Genomic DNA, 20,120 nt, shown 5'->3' with positions numbered 1-20,120 from the left:
AACCTAACATGAGGGTTAAGCTTTTAATTATTTACACATGCACAAAAATACAAAAGTTTTATTCTTGTTTTTAAAAGTGAAACATTCATTTTTACATGGTTTCTTTCTTTTCTGTATTTTTTTTCTTGTACAGATTAATTCTTCTTTTCTCTCTCTCTCTCTATGTTTAGTAGTTTTTTTGTTGTTGCATTTATTCCTCATTGCATTTGTCCTTGCATTCATTCTTTCTTGCATTCACCCTTGCATTTCTCTTTCTAACAATTTTTTATTATTATTTTATTTTTTTGTTGCAGACATCCTTGTGTTCGAACATTCTTGGATGCATTCTTCCTCTGTTTTTCTTCTTTCTGTAACAGAAGCACAATTTCAAGCACCATATAGACACAACAGAGAATACTGCGTGTGATAATCATTTTCAAGAACATACTTGTGCTGAAACGGCAGAGCAAGTGTGATGGCCTTGCATTATATTCCAGTGTTGCTGTAGAAGCTGTGTGAGTAATTCTGTCATTGTACAGCGTTCCACTGCGCATGTTGCATGACAGGTGCACACACAAGGCTCCATCTTGGCAACCCTTTACCAATGCAATAGGATAGCGGGAATATAGATTCTGTTCAGATTATTAAAATTGAAAAATATAAGAAAAGCAGACGGGAATCGCCGTCGTAATGAATTCGCGCTGACTAAATGAACGACGAGCAGAATGCAATATAAACGGCGACTGGTCATGAAGGCTTTTTAACGACCGATTGCACTGTCGGCGCTAGTGGATCGGATTTGCGGAACGACAGCCGTTACTATATTGAAATGGTGAGTGAAAAGATATTTAAAGAAAAGAGCGATCGAGCGTTTTAAATCTGTATGATGAATGGGGGGAGGTGCGACGCGCGTATATGCTGTCATTCTGTCATTCTGTGTTGCATTTCCCCCCATCATCGCCATCCCAACCTCCTCGTCGTCATGGAGGATGCTGTTGCTATGTTTTCCCTCTCCCCCATCTGCTGCCGTAACCTGCTTTATATATCATGCCTGAATGCAACTTCTTCAACTTGACGCTCAAAGCATCCACAGGTCGTTGTTATACCTTTACGCATTTGCATAAACATAAAATATAAGCATGTCAATGTGAGATTAGAGTGATGGGGTTTGCCAACATAGGCATCACATGTCAGGCTAAAATTATGTAATTTGGGCCTAACTATGATTTTATTTTATTAGTAAATCAAAATGATAACCATAACATAAGTGTGTGTAATGAATGTGTGAAATATTTGTTTGTTTGTTTTAGTGGGTAATTGTATTTCTATGTCTATATTTTTGTGATTTTATTTTATATAAAATCACAATATAATTATATATAATTTTTATTTATTTTTTACTAATACATTTGAGTATTTTTTCTATTATATTAGTATTATAAAATTATTATTTTATTGTGATTTTTATCTATTTTTTTAATTTATTGAATCAACACAAACACATTTATATTTTTATAATTTTTATTCTTATCTATAGAGATAAACAGGTACTGTACTTCATAATATTGTATGATCAGCAATTTGTTTATACCTCTTCTGATTGCCGTAGCATATTGTGTGAGTTACAGTAGGCCTAAATTAATATATTGAACATAATTAAATATATATTTTCACCTCAGTTACCTCTAATACTTCATTCATGAATGCTAATCAGCTTTTCATTAGGTTACTGTACAGATCTTTGTTATAGGTCAGAGGTCATGATATGAAAAATGAACTTTTTTTTTTAGCTGTGAATGAAGCAGTAAGACTTACTAAGGGGCAGATTGCCAAAAAAAAGGAGAAGTATTTCAATTGAATAAGGGTCAAATTTACCTAGATTTAGTCTGTTGTGAAAATAAAGCAAAACCATGTCTCTTTTTCCCTTAAATTATCTTCCGTAGTAAAACATTATGATCCATTACTTGAATTTCTATACTTCATATGTAGACCTGCAGTCAGTGTTTGTGTGTGTCTTTCCAAGGAAGAACATTAAACTCAAATTGCCATGACTGCTGAATCAGGGAAAAGAAAGGGAATGAGAGACAGAAAGAGATTGAGAGATATGGAAAGATGTGAAAGAGAAACACAAGCATCTGGTGATAATAATGATGGAATGAGTGAGATATTGGAGGAGTGTGCATGAACACTGCCTGTTTCACTTAAGATGATGATCAATGCACTGGCACAGTATCAGGCGTCCAGAGGTGGAGGGTGAAAGAGTCTAGACAGGGGAGTTTTCTGGCAGCGTTCCTCAGAGGGGAATTCCTCATACTGATCTTTCCAATTGTTTCCTCTCCTCTACATTTGGAACACTCATGGATGGTTGTGTTGTACAGAGGACTGTACATGAGTCGAATAGGTCGACGTTTGGCATATTTCAAACTGTTGACATGTAGGTCTTGCTATCGGCATAACTTTGTCTTTGCAAAGTCATTTCCTTGCAAAGTCATTTCCTATTGAACATTTTAAATGAATTAATCCTGCTTTTTCTTATAATGCACATGCAAGGATGCCAAAAACATTTGTATCATAAATATCAGTAAAGCACTGTTTACAAAGGGCAAAATTATTAGTTTTGGTAATAAATTCAATAATTTTTCCCATATAATATGTGGAAACAATGTGCTTTTATAGTGTAGAAGCACATTGTCAGACCACCCACAGTGACAGACACCCATAAACATTTTTAAAGTGGTCACGGACACAACAGAACCACATTTCCTGAGCCAACGGACCATCAGTCTCCGAGACAGCCCAGCACAATCTTGCCCTAACTGTACGTCCTCTGAGAGAGGAGGACGTTGTTATCCATTAATATAGCTGGGGATTTCAGTGCTCTGCTTATGAAAGGCTTTGAACAAAGGAAATAATATTTAAAAAAAAAATTCTCAAAACAGTATTGTTAAAATATTGCCATAAAATATTGCCATTTTTTATTATTTGGAATTAAATAAAGGGGATTAATCATGCTATTAGAAAAAAACATCACAAAATCACCTAATAACCATGATATAAATAATGTCAATACATTGCAACTGCTCTTAATGTATGTGTTGTTTCTCTTCCAGAAGCTGAACTGCTGTAATATGAAGGCTGTAAAGGTGATTTTCATGCTGCTTATCATCTGTCTCTGGATGGAAGGAGGCTTCACCAAAGAAAAATCTGCTAAGAAGGGAAAGAAGAAGGGAAAACAGGTTTACTGTCCTTCGTAAGTGGATTCGTATTCAACGTTTTGTGGCTCATTTTTCATAAAACACTGCTATTGTGCTATACACATATCATGTTGACTTTCTGACTATGGGAACTATAGAAACAGCTAATCTGCTCTAATGTTATGTATACTTCACACTGTGGCAAATGAAGTAACTCACATTGGACACAATGTTTGACACTTGATTTGGAAATGCTGTCCTTCACAATAGTATAATGAAAAACAAAAGACATTTTTACAAACAGATGAACGAAACTTTAAACATGAGCATGATTTCACATAGTTTTGTTGCTGTTAATGTCCCTCGTCTTTGGTCCCTTCAGGCAGCTGTCGTCAGAGGATCTGGCACGGGTTCCGGCAAACTCTACCAGCAACATCCTTAACAGGCTTTTGGTCAGCTATGACCCAAGAATCCGACCCAACTTTAAAGGTAAGTGCTCCACCGACCTTTGTAGTGCCATGATATATACAGTATAATTATTAACAAGATTCATTATGTTGTATTGTCTAACTAGCAACACCCCAGAGTCCACGTAGTGACCCCCTAGCTACCACTCAAAACATCCAGCAACTGCCTACCAATGCTCTACCACTTGCACTTGCCCAGATTACCTCAGCGATAGTCTAGCAACAACATTTTTTCTTAATAAGCGGTCCTTGTATAAATATATTCTTCTGTTGGTGCCGTTATTTTTACCCTTCCTTGTTCACTCGTTAGTTGTTACTACGTTTTCATTGTATTTTGCATGCCCTGTCAATTAATATATTTATGTCCAATTATTAAACATTACAAAGCATGTTTTACTGTATGTATATGCATTGTGGCAGATACGAAAGTTTAGGTTATGCTACTGTTGGCAGCCTTTCCTGATATAATGAAGCAGGTTGTAAAGAGTGAGAACCTCTGTCGCCTTCCTGCTCGCTGGCATTCAGCATAAACGTGGGCCTTGATGTGGTCTGAGTGTTAAGAGTTCACTGTATGATTCAGTGTTATTGCTCCCTATGGCCAGCCAGCTGCTCTTCATATCTGGGCAAGATGAAAGCTCCTGGCAGTCATTAAAGTCAACATTATAATCTTGAGAATAGGAATAGCAGTGGAGTAGTTGAAGCATTTTCCTATAATGCAATGCTTTCCATGTAGTATGCATAAAGTGAAAACATATGTTTCATGGTATAAACCAAATAGTTAATGTTACCCGTAACAGTCCGTGAGAAAGTGTGCTGCTTAAATTGTTAGAATGACCCTTGGTGCGTCTTGTTTGATGCATTTGATTGATGTGCTGAGATGTACAGTTTGTTTGTTTGTGTTTTGTTTTGTTTTTAGGTATTCCTGTTGAAGATCGTGTGAATATCTTCATCAACAGCTTTGGGTCCATCCAAGAAACCACTATGGTATTCCACATCACTTTTGCCTTTTCATACGCGTAATTAGTGAACACACACACACACACACACACACACACACAGGTTTGTTTTTGTGAAAAGTGGGGACATCCCATAGGCATAATGGTTTTTATACTGTACAGACCGTATATTCTATTGCCCTACACCAACCCTACCCCTAAACCTACCCCTCACAGGAAACTTTGTGCTATTTCAGATTTTCAATACACTCCATTCTGTGTGATTTATAAGCGTTTTGAAAAGTGGGGACATGGGGTAATGTCCTGAAAAGTATATAAATAATAATAAACAAATATATAAACACTACCATACAAAAGTTTGGGGTTGGTACAATTGTTTTGAATCTCTTATGCTCACCAAGACTGTATTTATTTATTTATTTAACTGTAATATGGTAAAATATTATTGCAATTTAAAATCACTGTTTTCAATTTTAACATATTTAAAATATAATTTATTCCTGTGATAAATTTTCAGCAGCAGCCATTACTCCAGTCTTCAGTGTCACCTGATCTTTTGGAAATCATTTTAATATGCAGATTTATTATTATTATTATTATTATTATTATTAATTTTATTATTATTTTTGGTGTTAACTGGTTAACTGTGAAGCATTTTTTTAGGATTCTTTGATCAACAGAAAATTCAAAGGAACAGCATTTTTGAAATAGAAATGAAAATCTTTGCTGTCTGTTTTAATTAATTTAATGCATCCTTGCTAAATCAAGGTATTGATTTATAAAAAAAAAAAAAAAAAAAAAAAAAAAAAACTGACCCCCCAAATCTTTTGAATGGTAGTGTATATAATTGTTTACATATTTTGCATATTTACTTTTTTTCATATAAATCTGAGTCATTTCCTATCAATCAATCAGATTTATTTGTAATGTCACCGTACAACAAAACTGTTCCCTGAATGTCGATGGTTATCAAAACAAGCTGAACAACAATCAGTTACAAAGTGACATTTGCCAGAACTTTTGTCCATTGAGTATTGTATTTTCCTCAATAGTATTAAACAACTGTTTTCTTTTCTTACTTTTTTACTTTCTGAATCTTAAAATGTCATTGATGTTGAAATCAATGATTAGATCAACAAAGACACAGGCCAATCTAAAAAACAAATAAACAAAAAAACTGTTTTTAAAATGTCAGATTGTCACACAACTTCTACCAGACAGACGATTGGATTCATGACTGTGCGCTTTATTTTGGGCTTACCGTGTTTACTTAACACTCCACTAGGGGAAAAAAAAATCAGCTCCAGACCCCACAATCTTACGTCTGGCTCCTTATGAGCAGTGACACCCATAAACAACCCATCATGCCATAGTGTCTTAAGATCCATTGAAAATATTTCCCTTGGAAGCACATCAGAGGGCCATGTTTTCTGCCCAGCACTGCATGGCGTCATAGGTTGAATATAGTTTTGCAGTCACTTCTACAGGAGTGTTGCATGACACCAGGCTTTTATAGCATTGGAAATGAGGTCCCATTTTGTTGTTGCATCGTTCTGCTGTTGTTAACCTTAAAATGCACAGGTGGTATACGACAGAAATACAAGAAGGCTATTCACAACCTCTCCAGAGACCTGACTGGTAAGAAGTAGGCCACTTTGCCTATCACAGCTTATTTAGCACTTTATTACCATTTTGACAGGAAGGTCCAACAAAACAACACTTTACAGCTAACAAAATATGTTATAAGAATATTTTGCCAACATTAATTTATGAAAACATTGTCTAAATGCTATCTGAACGTTCAAAATGGGAAAAAAAAGTTTTCTTGGTTATGTGAACGGCAAAGGCCTGTTCACACAAAACATATGACTATAATGATAAATATATCGTTTCAAAATCGTTCTAAACTTAAAAGAATAGAAAAGTCCACACCACATCTATAATGATAACGGCACAGATAAACAATATCTTTGGATTCACTTTCAAATTTGTAATTTTCACTTTCAACGTTTTTTTTTTTCAGCCGATGATTGATAAAAATCTGAATCCATCCTGCTTTAAAAAAGAGCTCAAGCATTTAAAGCTGCAGACGACAAAATTGCAATGCATGCTCACTGTATAATAAACAGAACGTTATTGTGCATTGGTGTGGAGATTATGTAGTTATTGTTATAGTTATCTTTATAGTTATAGTTCTTGCTGTGAATGGGCCTTATGGGAACATTCCATTTTATTATTTTGCAAACATTATAGGAATTTTTTTTCTAAACATTCTAAAAAAAGTAGTGTAATTAAAAAAATGGCAACTAAAACGTTTCAGAAATAACGTTCCATTAATGATGTATAAATAATGTTTTTGTGCTAACGTTTGGGGAACATTATCAAAGACCAGACAAATGTGAACGAACATTCTATTAATGTTACTGGAAGAACATTTGTTCATAACTTTGCGAGAAGTTGGTGTGCCATCCATGGTGTGTTTAATGCATCCTGAATGTTCCTGGTCAAAGCCCTGAATGAAAAACAGGACATACCAAGATGTGAATCATACACGCAGGGACAACACACCCAAAAACATTTAGGAACAAATTCACTTGACTCTAGTGCAGCTGGAGTGTGGCCATTTTATTTGGCATGTCATCTGTCTTCACAGTATTAGCGCTAGCAAAACAAGCTCCGCTAGAAAATGTCACTTCAAAGCCTTTGCTCACGCAAGACGGCAGGGAAGCTGGGGCCAATCTGACTTAACGAACCCTGTGTTTCCCCCAGTGTAGGTGCTCACATACAGCGTGAGCCCTCATTGCAGCACCCGTTGCATGCCTCTGATGTTGGCAATAGTTGGAAATGTAAATAGGAGCAGCTCCAAGCAACACAGCTGCACAACTTCAATACCATCCCTTATTGGAGCCTGGATACTTCAGAGACAAGAGTTTTTCAAAACATCACTCGTGAGAGGTCGTGAGAAATGCTGGCTGCTATGGTGATACCTAAGACACCTGGGCTTCTCTGTCACCCTAAGGACTAATGTGCTGTTTTTGTGTCCAAATCAAGGCTTCTCACAATTCCTGTCATGTAACATGTAACAGGTGTCAGCCCTGCTAGCTACCACCCAGAAACGACTTTTCGGTGTCACAAAATAGTTGATTTTTTAGGCTTGATTGCATTTGTGAAAACATTAATGGATATTTTGGCTCGTATTTTCTAGGACTATCGTATCAACATCTTCTTGAGACAGCGCTGGAACGACCCCAGACTCCGGCTTCCTCAGGACTTCAAGTCGGACTCGCTCACCGTTGACCCAAAGATGTTCAAATGCCTGTGGAAACCCGATCTTTTCTTTGCCAACGAAAAAAGCGCTAACTTTCACGACGTTACTCAGGAAAACATCCTGCTCTTTATCTTCAGAAATGGAGATGTCCTCATCAGCATGAGGTGAGCTTTTATGCTCTCTTCCTGCAAAGTATCCATCCTCTGTCTTTGCGGATGGTGACAGATGAGGTCTGAGTGCTGGTAACACCTATTCACATTATTTACCGCAGCAATCAAAACAAAGCAAACAGAAGAGTTTATCAAATGACAAAGACCTTTTAAAGTGGAACAAATTACTGAGCAGGAGTTTAATCTGAAGGTGTTGAAATGAATGATTCAGCATGTTCACAAATTTATGGAAGCCTGTTACCGAACAATAAAATATAAAACTGTGAGATGAATTTTAAAATAAGATAGAATGTCACATTGTGAGATAAAAAGTCACATTATGAGAAATTAAGTCACAAACATTTAAAGTTGCAATAACAAGAAATAATGGTGCACATGCGAGATAAACTGCCATTCAAAAGTTTGGGGTCCGTAAGATTTTTTGTTTTTGAAAATTAGTTTTATTATCATTTAAAATAACTATTTTCTATTTTAATATATTTTAAAATATAATTTATTCCTGTGATGTCAAAGCTGAATTTTCAGCAGCCATTAATCCAGTCTTCAGTGTCACATGATCCTCATCCTAATCATTCTAATATACTGATTTGGTGATCAAGAAACATTTCATATTATTATCCATGTAAAAAACATTTTGCTGCTTAATATCTTTGTTGAAACTGCAATACTTTTTTATGACTCTTTGATGAATGGAAAGTTCAAAAGAACAAGTCTTTACTGTCTCTTTTGATCAATAAACCTTTGAATGGTAGTGTTCATAAAATCATAAATTGACAATTATAAGAAATAAAGTCCTATTTAGCTAATTAGTCTGAGGTAGACTTCCATACAAATATGAGTATTGATATAACTAAAAAAAGTCAAATAAATGTCTTTAAAAGTATATATACAATAAAAAAATACATGTTTGAATGACAAGAAACAGTGACTTAGCCCTCCTCCAAGCTCTTCTTAATGCGTTTAATAAACCTCAGGGGACTTAAAGTGATCTGAGAATTGGAGATTCGATACATCTGTTGACCCTAGAATTTCACCTCACCACTGCCACCTAAATTACAGCTCCTGCTATTTGATCCCATGTGAAAGTTCAGTCCTTTATTAGTGGTGGACACCTCTGTCATTATCTTTCCTCTGCTTTATCTGCAGGTCCTGCTGAGTGAATGAAGCTCTCAGAGACTTCTTGTAGTCAGTGACCACACCTGCTGTAGATCTGTCCATGCAGTGTTATGGAAATATTATTTTAATCTGCATCTTTTTTATTTAGCAAAAATTTAGTTTATTAACACAGATTGATTTAAACAAACAGTTATTTATAAAGGTAAACAACTCCACAAGTTGGAATGCTCTACACAAATATGAGTTGTAACTGTGGTCACCATGCTAGACGGGCATTGGACAATTTAGGGTAAAGATAAAATCTAAACACTGGCACAGAGCTATTTCAGTCTGGATGGGAAGTGTGTTTAAGAGCATCACGTTTTGCTGTGTTATGTCTGGGGCAAAAGTATTTCCATAGTGTTTTTCCATGCCACCCGGATCACAGCATGAGCTGGGTGGTCTTCCGTGAGCCCTTTCTCACTTTTGGCATCGGCCCAGGATGCCTTGCCATTTCTCTGGGTATGTGTGTGGCAGGGGATTACTGTCTTAATGAAAGTTTTTCAAAAAGAAACAAGAGTGTTTATTTCATATTATACCTCCCTGAAACAAATTCTGCCTTTACATGTCCATCGACCTTCAACTTCCTCAAATACATGCATACATTTTAATTTTTATATCTTTCTTATCTCTTATTCTTCAGGAAACTGACACATCTTATATCCCCCCCTTATTATTACACCTTATTATCCCCTTGCTCCCATAACCTCTTCATTCTAAACACCAAGTGTACTGGAAAATATAAAATATTTCCTTATTGGGACATGCTGACATTTGTGCAAATAATGTACTAAATAAATACTGCGCAAAAAAATACTATAATAGTATTTCAGGGATACTAAAATAACAATTGTATATGTTTAAGTCAAAATGTCCAGTATATTGGACATTATAAGTGATAAAAAACAACAACAACACTATTTGCTTCTTAATACATAATAAAAATTTACATTTTTCATAAGAGCAAGATAATATGATGGACGCAATGTTTATTTTCATGAGGGATTTTTATTGTGTACCTTTGTGTGCCCTGTCTTTTCTCGTCTGTCCCCATCTTACATCCTAACCCTCGTCTCTCTCTCTTCCTCTCAGATAATATGTATAATCAGGGCCGTTTCTAGGCATAGGCGAGCTAGGCGGTCGCCTAGGGTGCCACCAGCTGAAGGGGCGCCAATGAGCGCACGTACTGGCACTTTTAGCAGGGTTGTGATAAAGAGTGGCACGGTCACCCTGAAATATGACTGCCGCCCCCACTGGATCCCCCAACATTATTGGGCTAGAGTACTGTCAATCTGACGATGCCTGTATGCCACTAGATCAGAGTGCTGTCAATTGCTGCCTGATTGTTGCATTTAAAGTTTGCATTTGGAGCGCTCAACCACGCCATTAGATCAGTGGGCTCTGTCAGCGCTTTGGCAAGGTAACACTTTTTTTTGCCATGCAATAAAGCTAAGTTCAAAGTCCAATTTAAAATATTGGTACAGTAAATTGGTACAGTATTGGTATTGGTAAGTTTTTTAGGCAGTATTTGTGGCACTTGATAAATCATGTTGCGAGATTTGTCCAAAAGGTGTCCGTTTTTTGCGCCAATGCATTGTTAAATGATCAGGGTGTCATGTAATATTCCCATATAAACTTTAACATCCAATTAAAAAATATTTGTATAGTAAAATTCGCTAATTCACGAGATCAATACATCCTTTATTAAACCGCTTTGTTGAGTTAAATGCATCCTTACGGAGGTGTCGAAATGCTGAATCAATTAATTCACTTCCAACAGCGCTTAATGGAAGTAGCGTCATAGAGGGCAGAGCGTCACGTTATTTAAAAGGGAAGTTCACAGCTTAATGAGTAGCAAAGGATTAAGTAGCTGCATTGGTTACTTTTATGCCACTGATCAAGCTTTTATATGTAGTTTGGGGTAACAAAGGGTTTGACTGAAATAATAATGCAATAACTGACACTTTAAATCAATGTTTCAAGAAACAACAACATCATTTTTTAACAAAAAACAGATAAAGACAAAAAAGTAGCCATTGATAATATCTAAACATGCATCCAAATCCAAATGTGATAAAATTAATTTATGTGTGATTTGTGTGTAAATTATGTGCAATGTCTTAGCTACTAGAGATTGTTACATAGGGCTTATACAGCATCTAGTGGCAACACAATGATATTACAGATAATAAATTGTGCAAAATGTTTATCTTAACAGTCAATTTACAAATAATGCATTCAGATTTGTGGAACTCAATGCACTGAATCTCCACAAACTATTGTTGTTACTATGACAAGCAATTTGAATGTGACAAGCAACTGGTGTCTGAAAAGAATATACATATATATATAAACAATTGGGGGGGGGGGGGCAATAGGGATTTCGCGTCAAATTGGCTAGAAACGGCCCTGTGTATAATGCACCATAAAGATACATCTTAAACGAAAACAGATCTTAGAGGGAAACGTTCATTCTCTCTAACCTCTTCCAGGCCTTTACAAAAATATCTTGGTACAGTGCTTCAGTTCGTGCACTCAAGCGCTGTGTGGCCTCGTTGGTGTAAAAAGTAGCTCTTTGCTTCATCTTAGACTGTGCTTGTCAGATTATGGCAGAAAACCAAAAAGCTTTCATGTGTTAATGGTGTTTTAAATAAATATGCCTTGGTGTGCATTCTGTGCACAGTAATGGGAACTGCATGAAGAATTTATCCCACTGCTGGGAAAGACCTTTTATGTGGCATCAATGAAATCAGTTAAATTTGGATTGACTTCAAGTGATGCAACCTGGTGATAAAATAATCTTGGCAGAAATCTTTGCAATGTTGCTGAATATATTCTGCATGAATCTTTAAATCCAGTAAGTGGAATCCGTTATTTTCCTATTTTACCCCTTATTAATGTAAAATTAAATGTTTAACAAGTGCAAATGGATATGATGTATAGCTGGTCATGTAGTGTATTTTAGGGAAAAGCAATGTAAAATGCCCCATTTAAAATTACAACTCTAATTCAAACTTAGGCTGCTGCATGATTCATTGTCTGGTTCTCAAATTTGCTTATTTTCTCCTTTCTCAGGTTGTCTGTTACCCTCTCTTGTCCACTGGATTTGACTCTCTTCCCCATGGACACCCAGCGATGCAAAATGCAGCTTGAGAGTTGTACGTGAATATGAATACAATCATTTAGAAGTATTTGATGTGAAAATAATAAAAGGATAAATGTTTAAATGAAAGGGAGGGGGATTTTGTTTTTATGCTACCATGTTTCAGACTTGTTAGCTAAAACAAAATATCAGAGTTCACAGGGTCATTAAAAACCTGGAAACTGTTATTACTAGACCTGAAAAGTGTATAGTAAAATATGAAAGTTTGTAAATATCTTAATAAAACAGTAATATCTAAAGAAATTAAGATTTGATGTTGTACTGACAACAACAGTGAAAATAGTTTACTCGGATGTTGTTACACAAGTACAATTCAGCCATTAGGAACAATCTTTCATTTCATAATATACATATTTTATTAATGTTTAATTCATTGCTAAAAAGTGCTGTTGGTAAGCCCAGTCGCCATGAAAATAATGCTTAAACATTTCGTGAACTCAAAATTTAAGAAAAGTCAATCCCTGAAGAATGAAGCTAGTACACACTGTAAGAAATAAAAACAGTAGAAAAACAGAAAAGTTACTGGGAAGTTTAAGGACTCTTCCTTTAACCCTAAAACATGACACAATGGAATGTGTGATTCAAAATGTGGAAAAAACTTCCGAAAAATCAATATGGAATATTCCTTTACATTCTGCCCTGTTTTTAGACTTTTCTTGGAGTCTAACAGTTATTATTGTTATTTGTAAGATTATTTATTTTTTATCTTATTTAATGTGTGTGTGTTTAGTCGGCTACACCACAGATGACCTGCAGTTCATGTGGCAGTCTGGTGACCCTGTACAGATGGATGAGATTGCTCTCCCTCAGTTCGATATTAAACAAGAGGACATTGAATATGGCAACTGCACCAAGTACTACGCAGGGACAGGTAAAACTAATGTGTACATAAGCTCTCTCTGGTCTTGTTGAGGAGGTAGGTATTAGATGAGATTCCAGGAAAAAATATATATGTCCATTTAAAACAACCTTTTGAACTTTTGTGTGATAGGCTACTACACATGTGTGGAGGTGGTTTTTACTCTGAGGAGGCAGGTGGGCTTCTACATGATGGGTGTATACGCTCCCACCCTGCTCAGCGTTGTCCTCTCCTGGCTCTCCTTTTGGATCAACCCTGACGCCAGTGCTGCCCGTGTGCCTCTGGGTACTCTTTCCAATCATCAGTCTTGCCACAAGTATCAGCACCTCATCTCGTGTCTCTGTGGAGTCCTGTACCCCCATAATCGACCTCACCCTTTACATTTTTCATTTCCCATTTTCATTATTGTAACATTTACCAATTAATCTTTTCAATGATGATTTCACATCAGTGTGGGGGGTGGGGTGGGGGGTTGATCACTTCTATCCCCTACAGCACTAGCTTCTTTTCATCAATTGAAAGGCTTCTCCAAGGAAATATAATGCATGTCCAGGATATTTCCATCAGCCTCAGCTGCAGCCCACATGCATTATTTCTCTATGGGAGGTCAGTGAGAAAATATTATCTGAAATGCGATGAAGATTATGCAAGATGCCGTGAAATGTGACAATTTTATGTGTTTTCCAATTATAGCCTGATATTGCTGATAAATGCATGCACTGTTTTCATGGAACACGCTTATTCCTTGTGCACTGGGTTGTGTTTCATGGGTGGACGTTACAAAATATCTGCAAATCCTCTGCTGTGATTTGGTTACGATTTTTCTGCGATTCCATTGGTGATTCCAGTACCACCATCATTCTGTCCACATTATTGTCACTGTCACAGTATAATGTGATTACATCAAGTGCCATCTCAAATTGCCACTGTCCATGGTCATTTCAGGTCAGTCATTTATTGCATTTTGTGAGTGTTTGGTTTGTATGTGTGTGTTTAAACATCTATTAAAAAATCTGCTCACTGTAATACTGTTACAGATGCCTTCATATGATGTTTTACAGTCTGCTCTAGTATTATCTTTGGAAACGATTCAGATCAATGTGTAAGCTCATCTCTCCTCAGCTCATTTGATCTAATGACCTCTCTCTGTCTGCAGGGATACTGTCAGTGCTCTCGCTCTCTTCTGAGTGCACATCTCTGGCCTCTGAACTGCCCAAAGTCTCCTATGTAAAGGCGATTGACATCTGGCTGATTGCCTGCCTGCTCTTTGGCTTTGCCTCTCTGGTCGAATACGCTGTGGTTCAGGTGATGCTTAACAGCCCTAAACGGCTGGAGGCGGAGAGAGCAAAGATTGCTAGCAAAGAGAAGGCGGAGGGAAAGACTCCTGCCAAGAACACCATCAATGGCATGGGAAGCACCCCTATACACGTCAGTACACTACAGGTCAGAAACAACCTGATGACTTTGTATTCAAACAAACTGATTATACTGTAGTGCTAAGTCAGTTCAAAATAATAATAAAAACCACCTTTGGTAGTGACTTATTGTATGTTACTAGGATGATACTCTAATTTTTGGTAATCCATGGTAATCTTACTGTAGTTTTCCCATCTGATACCACCACTATATGGTGGTACCACAGTACTATTTTGTCACCATCATTTATAGTCAAAGCATGTACAGTTAATATACACTATTTTTCAGAAGTTTGGGGCAATTTGGAGTTTTTTTTAAAAGAAATTAATCATTTTATTCAGCAAGGATGCATTAAATCAATCAAAAGTGACAGTAAAGATATTTATAATGTTATAAACGATCTCTGTTTTAAATAAATGCTGTTGTTTTGTACTTCTTGTTCATCAGAAATCTTGAAAAAAGGTTTCCACAAAAAATATTAAGCAGCACAACCAGTTTTAACGGCGATAATTATAAGAACAATTATTTTTTAGCATGATTTCTGAAGGATCATGTGACATTGAAGACTGGAGTAATGGCTGCTGAAAATTCTATGTTGCAACCACAGGAATAAAATGTATTACTGTATTTTTAATCAAATAAATGCAGTCTTGGTGAGCATAAGAGACTTCTTTCAAAAACATTAAAAAAATCTTACCAACACCAAACTTTTGTAAAGTAGTGTGTATACGGTATAATAATATTAATACATAAACATATTAAAACTAATTAATTTACATTTATAATAATTTAATATAAACGTAATATATTGTTAATTTATTTTATATATCTTAATATATACAATATATTTTAATTTGTTAATGTATTCATTCTAAGTATGTGCTATTCCATAAAAGTATGCCATATAGAGACACAAGTTAAGCAGCACATGGGGACACACATTACGTTTAAATGGGTGATTTTACCTTTTCAAAGAGCTCATTTTTTCAATTATATTTTATTGTATACGGTTGCATTGCTGTCGTTGTAGTTATATAATCTAAAATTATGCACTGCACTGCTAATGTCAGGTCTGCATGCAAAAGTGTAGGTGGGATAATCACAGTACTTCATGTTCTTCAGAAAACAGACAGCTTTATAGCAACAATTGGAAGAGGAGCTTGGAGGCAATGATAGCCTGACAGACAGGAGAAATAGGCTGAATAATGTGGTCTACTCAAGTCTATTATAAGCTTTAAATGGGCCCCTGAGGGAAGCTTAAGGAAGCGGTGTGCTTTCAACCACTGTCACACATGTACTCCTAGGATGGACATTCAACAGCTACCAGAAGAACATCTGACCCCAAATTAACCCACATGCTCTTTGTACAACCTCTGAAAGTTACTGACCTCCAAGAAAGCCTCATTCACTGCCCTGAATTAGATCTGTTTGGACGCGTCCCAAGGCTTGTTTGCTGCCACTGATTCTCCAGCCATCTCATGGGTGTTCAGACATGCTGAACGCTTTTGAGCAGGCAGTATTTATCAGAAGCATATGAAAGCTCCAATACTGTATTTGACAGACAGTTTCCTAAATCCGTGTATGTGTCCTCATAGACTAGGAAAGATATCAAGCTGTTTGAGGATTTAAGTGTTGTGTGCCCAGTGGGAAGTAGTGCAGTCCAGCACTGCATGGCTTCTGCCCCCGTCCACACATCCAGAACTAATACAACAGACAAGTTGGCATTAAACCATCAGATATCATTTATCCAGACATCCCTCTGCTCTGTTAGTCAGAGAGAGAGAGAGAGAGAGAGAGAGAGAGAGACAGACAGTGTTATGTCACATCAGTTTGTAATGCTTGTCTTGTCCTGGTCTATTTTGATGCAAGGTAGGTGTTTCTTCACACTACTTCTTTTCTTCTCCTGTTGTTGCTGCGTGGGAGAGCCATGCAACACTGCCTCTGCCCTGTTAGGGCTTCAGGAAGAGCCAAAAATAGTTGCCTGTCCTCAAAATCTCCCTCTCCCAGCAGTTCAGAGTGTCGAAAGAATGGAGAATGCTAAAACAATGATATAGAGAGTGTATGTGCCTCTACATGAGGGACAAAAGTTTGACAGAAACATTTAATCAGATTTGGTTTTTGAGTTGTCCATGTCTGATGCCTGAATGAGTATTATAATGCATACATTTATAAATGCATAAATTTCCTAATTATACAAATGAAAATACCTAAGTGTGAAATTAAAAGGGATAATTCAGTCAAAAATCTAATCCTGTTATCAATAACATTCATATTGTTCCAAACCAGTATGATTTTCTTTCTTCAGTGAAGCACAGATCTACTTATATTTACATACTAAATAACTAACATAACTAACCCAATTTCACACTTTTAACAACACTAGTGTAATAATAAAATCTTCAGTACGATTTGTATATTAAATATTTTGTAACCATTTTTAATTTACTGCAAAACAATAATATTATTAATAAAAATACCACAAAGTACCATTGCTAATGATTTATCAGTTCCCTTTCAGTCGGTCACTCTTGACGTCACGTCGGATGACCAACGAAATTGGACTCTCGCTTAGAGAGACCAATCTACTTCGAGTGTAAACTAAACGAGCCAATACACATTGGCATGCGATTTTTGCATCCATTGCTGATCACAGCATGAGTATAAGTAGGCAGCAGAAGCAGCACATTTTCAGCTTTTCACTTCAGAGCCGAGCGATCACATCGTTCTGCTCCTGACTACTCTACTGAGAGAAGAAGACTGAACGAGTTCAGCACGCTCTTGGAGAGCTCTTTGTGTTGGCGGTACTGCGCTTCAGCGGTGGTGGTTTCCCGTGTCGAGTGGGTTGCACACATCAGGCTGCACTACCCCCTGTTTGTGTTGCAGATGATCATCTCCCCTGTGTGCCTCAGCACGCTAAAATAGCTTTTCCCCTAAAAGAGCAATTTCGGGTGCGTCTTTTTTTCAAAGACGACGTTGCGTGGCAGACTTGACGTTACATCTTTGTAAAGACGATGTGGGTCTTGCTATAGACAACGTATCACCCGAGCGTTTCTGGATGCGGTCGTTACCTGGCGCTGGGTGATGGTCACGATCGCTGCCTCACGTGCCTGGGCATGTAGCATGTTGAGGTGGCGTTTGTGGATGAGTCATCATCTCATTGCGGGAAGATGATCATCTCGGAGTCGCGGGCCAAGCTCCGTTTCCTCAAGAGGAGGAGTTCCGTTGTCTCTGCCTCGATTCCGTTTCCTCAAGAGGAGGAGTTCCATTGCCTCTGCCTTGATCTAGTTCTCCTCTTGGCGGCAGCCAGGGGAGGCTACTTCAGGCAGTAGCGCGGGCGGTCTGGGGCACTCCGCAGCCAGTTGAGCTGCCAATGGAACGTGCTGGGCCCTCTACAAGGAGTGTACCAGCCGTGTCCTTTGGCGCTCCTCCCAACAACCAGATGTCGATTGCCAGAGCTTTCTGGAGAGGAAGATTCGGCTGCGCTGCTCTCCTCCGGGACTGTAGCAATGCCTGAATTGGATCCAGAAATAATGGCTATGCTTTCCCGGGCCGCCGTAGGGGTAGGGCTCGAGTGGAGACGTCCACCGTGTCCCGAGCCCTCAAGGTTGGATGATTGGTTCTTCGGGGTGGTCCGCGCTGGTTCTCACCGGTACTACCGCCTCCAACCGGCAGGGAGAACCGTGCCTCCCCTCCCGGGTCTGTAGGTACTCGACTGGCCAGCGATGCTTATACGACCTGTGGAGAAGCTGCCTCCGCCTTACACGCTACGGCGTGATTGCAAGTGCACCAGGCCAAGGCACTGAGGGACTTGCACGAGGGTGGTCACGACCCGGAAGTTCGCAGAGAACTCCGCACCGCGGCGGACCTCGTCCTATGAGCGACGAAGGTTACGGCGCGATCTCTGGGTCGTGCGATGTCCACTATGGTGGTCCAGGAGCGCCATTTCTGGCTGTGACTGGTGACATGCGCGAGACGGCAAGACACGATACTTGAACGCTCCCGTGTCCCAGGCCGCAGCAGTTCTCCGCTGACCAAAGCAGACATCCTGCCCCGGCGTGCAGCTGCTGCCGTCGCCGAGGGAGGCCCCCCTGCCGCCGCCCTGCTCCTGTGGCCTCCAGCAATGCTGCGCCGTGGAGCCGGTCACAGGGCAGCCGCCCCGCCCGTCCCGGCCCCCGCCCAACCTGGTGGCAAGCGAAAGAGCAGAGGCCCTGAGACGGGCAACCCAGAGGTGGAGGGACCTGCTCTTCAGGAGATGGTAAGCACACCACTCCCTCCCCCGGAGGAGGGCCGGGCAGAGAATCTTTTCATCTTTTTCCGCCACTGACCTCTCGGTCGGTGGTACCCAAATACTCGACAAAGAGCAATTCCTCTATTTCTGGGTCCCCAGAGGGGACGGGGGGGTTGTGGACAATCCAGTGTGTATCACACTCACCCTCCTGTCTCGCCAGTGAGCAGCAGTGGGCGGATCGGGAGGATGAAGGATGAAGGATGAAGGATGCAATAGAGCTGGTCCCTCCAGCCGATATGAAGACGGGCTTTTACAGCTCCTACTTCATTGTACCCAAGAAAGGCAGGAAGGTGCAGCATATCAGTACGAGGTCCTGCCCTCCGGGCTGTCCCTGTTGCCCCGTGTCTTCACGTAAGTTGCGGAGGTACCCCTTGTTCCCCTGAGAGAACCGAGCATTCGCATTCTCAACTACCTCAACGAATCAGTCTCAGGATCAGTTGTGCGAACACAGGGATTTGGTGCTCTCACACCTCAGCCTGTTGGGCCTTCGGGTCAACTGAGAAAAGAGCAAACTCTCCCCGATGCAGAGGATCTCTTTTCTCGGTATGGAGTTGGACTCGGTCGAACAGACAGCACGCCTCACGCAGGAACGTGCTCAGTCGGTGTTGAACTGCTTGAATACATTCAAGAGCAGGATAGCGGTCCCACTGAAACAGTTTCAGAGGCTCCTGGGGCATATGGCAGCTACGGCGGCAGTCACGCTGCTGGGGCTGCTCCATATGAGACCGCTGCAGCACTGGCTCCATGGCCGAGTCCCAAGGTGGGCGTGGCAAAGCGGCACTTTCTGGGTCCAAGTTACACCGGCCTGCTGCCAAACCTTCACCCCGTGGTTTCTCCGGGCAGGAGTGCCCCTAGAGCAGGTCTGCAGGCATGCTGTGGTTTGCACGGATGCCTCAACCACCGGCTGGGGAGCCACGTACAACGGGCTTGCGGTGTCAGGGGTTTGGACGGGGCCCCGACTGCACTGGCACATTGCACTGGCACACAGCTGACAGCGGGGCCTTCGCAAGTATGCGTTTCCCCCAGTTAGCCTTCTTGCACAGTTGCTGTGCAAGGTCAGGGAGGACGAGGAGCAGGTCCGGTTGGTGGCACACTATTGGCCTACCCGGACCTGGTTCCCGTAACTAATGCTCCTCGCGACAGCTCCTCCTTGGCCGATTCCTCTGAGGAAGGATTTACTGACTCAGAGACGGGGCACCCTTTGG

At 39.5% G+C, this 20,120-nt stretch overlaps 1 protein-coding gene across 2 annotated transcripts in view; it reads left to right on the top strand.

Moving 5' to 3' along the window:
* Positions 1–532: 532 nt before the first annotated feature.
* Positions 533–20,120, top strand: part of LOC107554452 (glycine receptor subunit beta-like) — a 20,769-nt gene continuing 1,181 nt past the window's right edge. The window contains exons 1-9 of one of the 2 annotated variants that reach the window (XM_016236956.1): positions 533–811; positions 3,090–3,229; positions 3,556–3,662; positions 4,557–4,624; positions 7,802–8,028; positions 12,265–12,347; positions 13,083–13,223; positions 13,344–13,496; positions 14,368–14,654. In XM_016236956.1, coding sequence (XP_016092442.1) covers positions 809–811; positions 3,090–3,229; positions 3,556–3,662; positions 4,557–4,624; positions 7,802–8,028; positions 12,265–12,347; positions 13,083–13,223; positions 13,344–13,496; positions 14,368–14,654 — 1,209 coding nt within the window. In that variant the 5' untranslated portion in view covers positions 533–808. Of the gene's footprint in view, positions 812–996; positions 1,073–3,089; positions 3,230–3,555; positions 3,663–4,556; positions 4,625–7,801; positions 8,029–12,264; positions 12,348–13,082; positions 13,224–13,343; positions 13,497–14,367; positions 14,655–20,120 lie in introns of those variants that run through there. The other variant, XM_016236957.1, reaches the window with a different exon arrangement.

Source organism: Sinocyclocheilus grahami, unplaced genomic scaffold (genome assembly GCF_001515645.1).
Source record: "Sinocyclocheilus grahami isolate Dianchi unplaced genomic scaffold, SAMN03320097.WGS_v1.1 scaffold502.1, whole genome shotgun sequence".
Lineage (NCBI taxonomy): Eukaryota > Metazoa > Chordata > Actinopteri > Cypriniformes > Cyprinidae > Sinocyclocheilus > Sinocyclocheilus grahami.
Note: the sequence above shows the minus strand (reverse complement) of the source record. Positions and strands in the feature narration are given on the sequence as shown.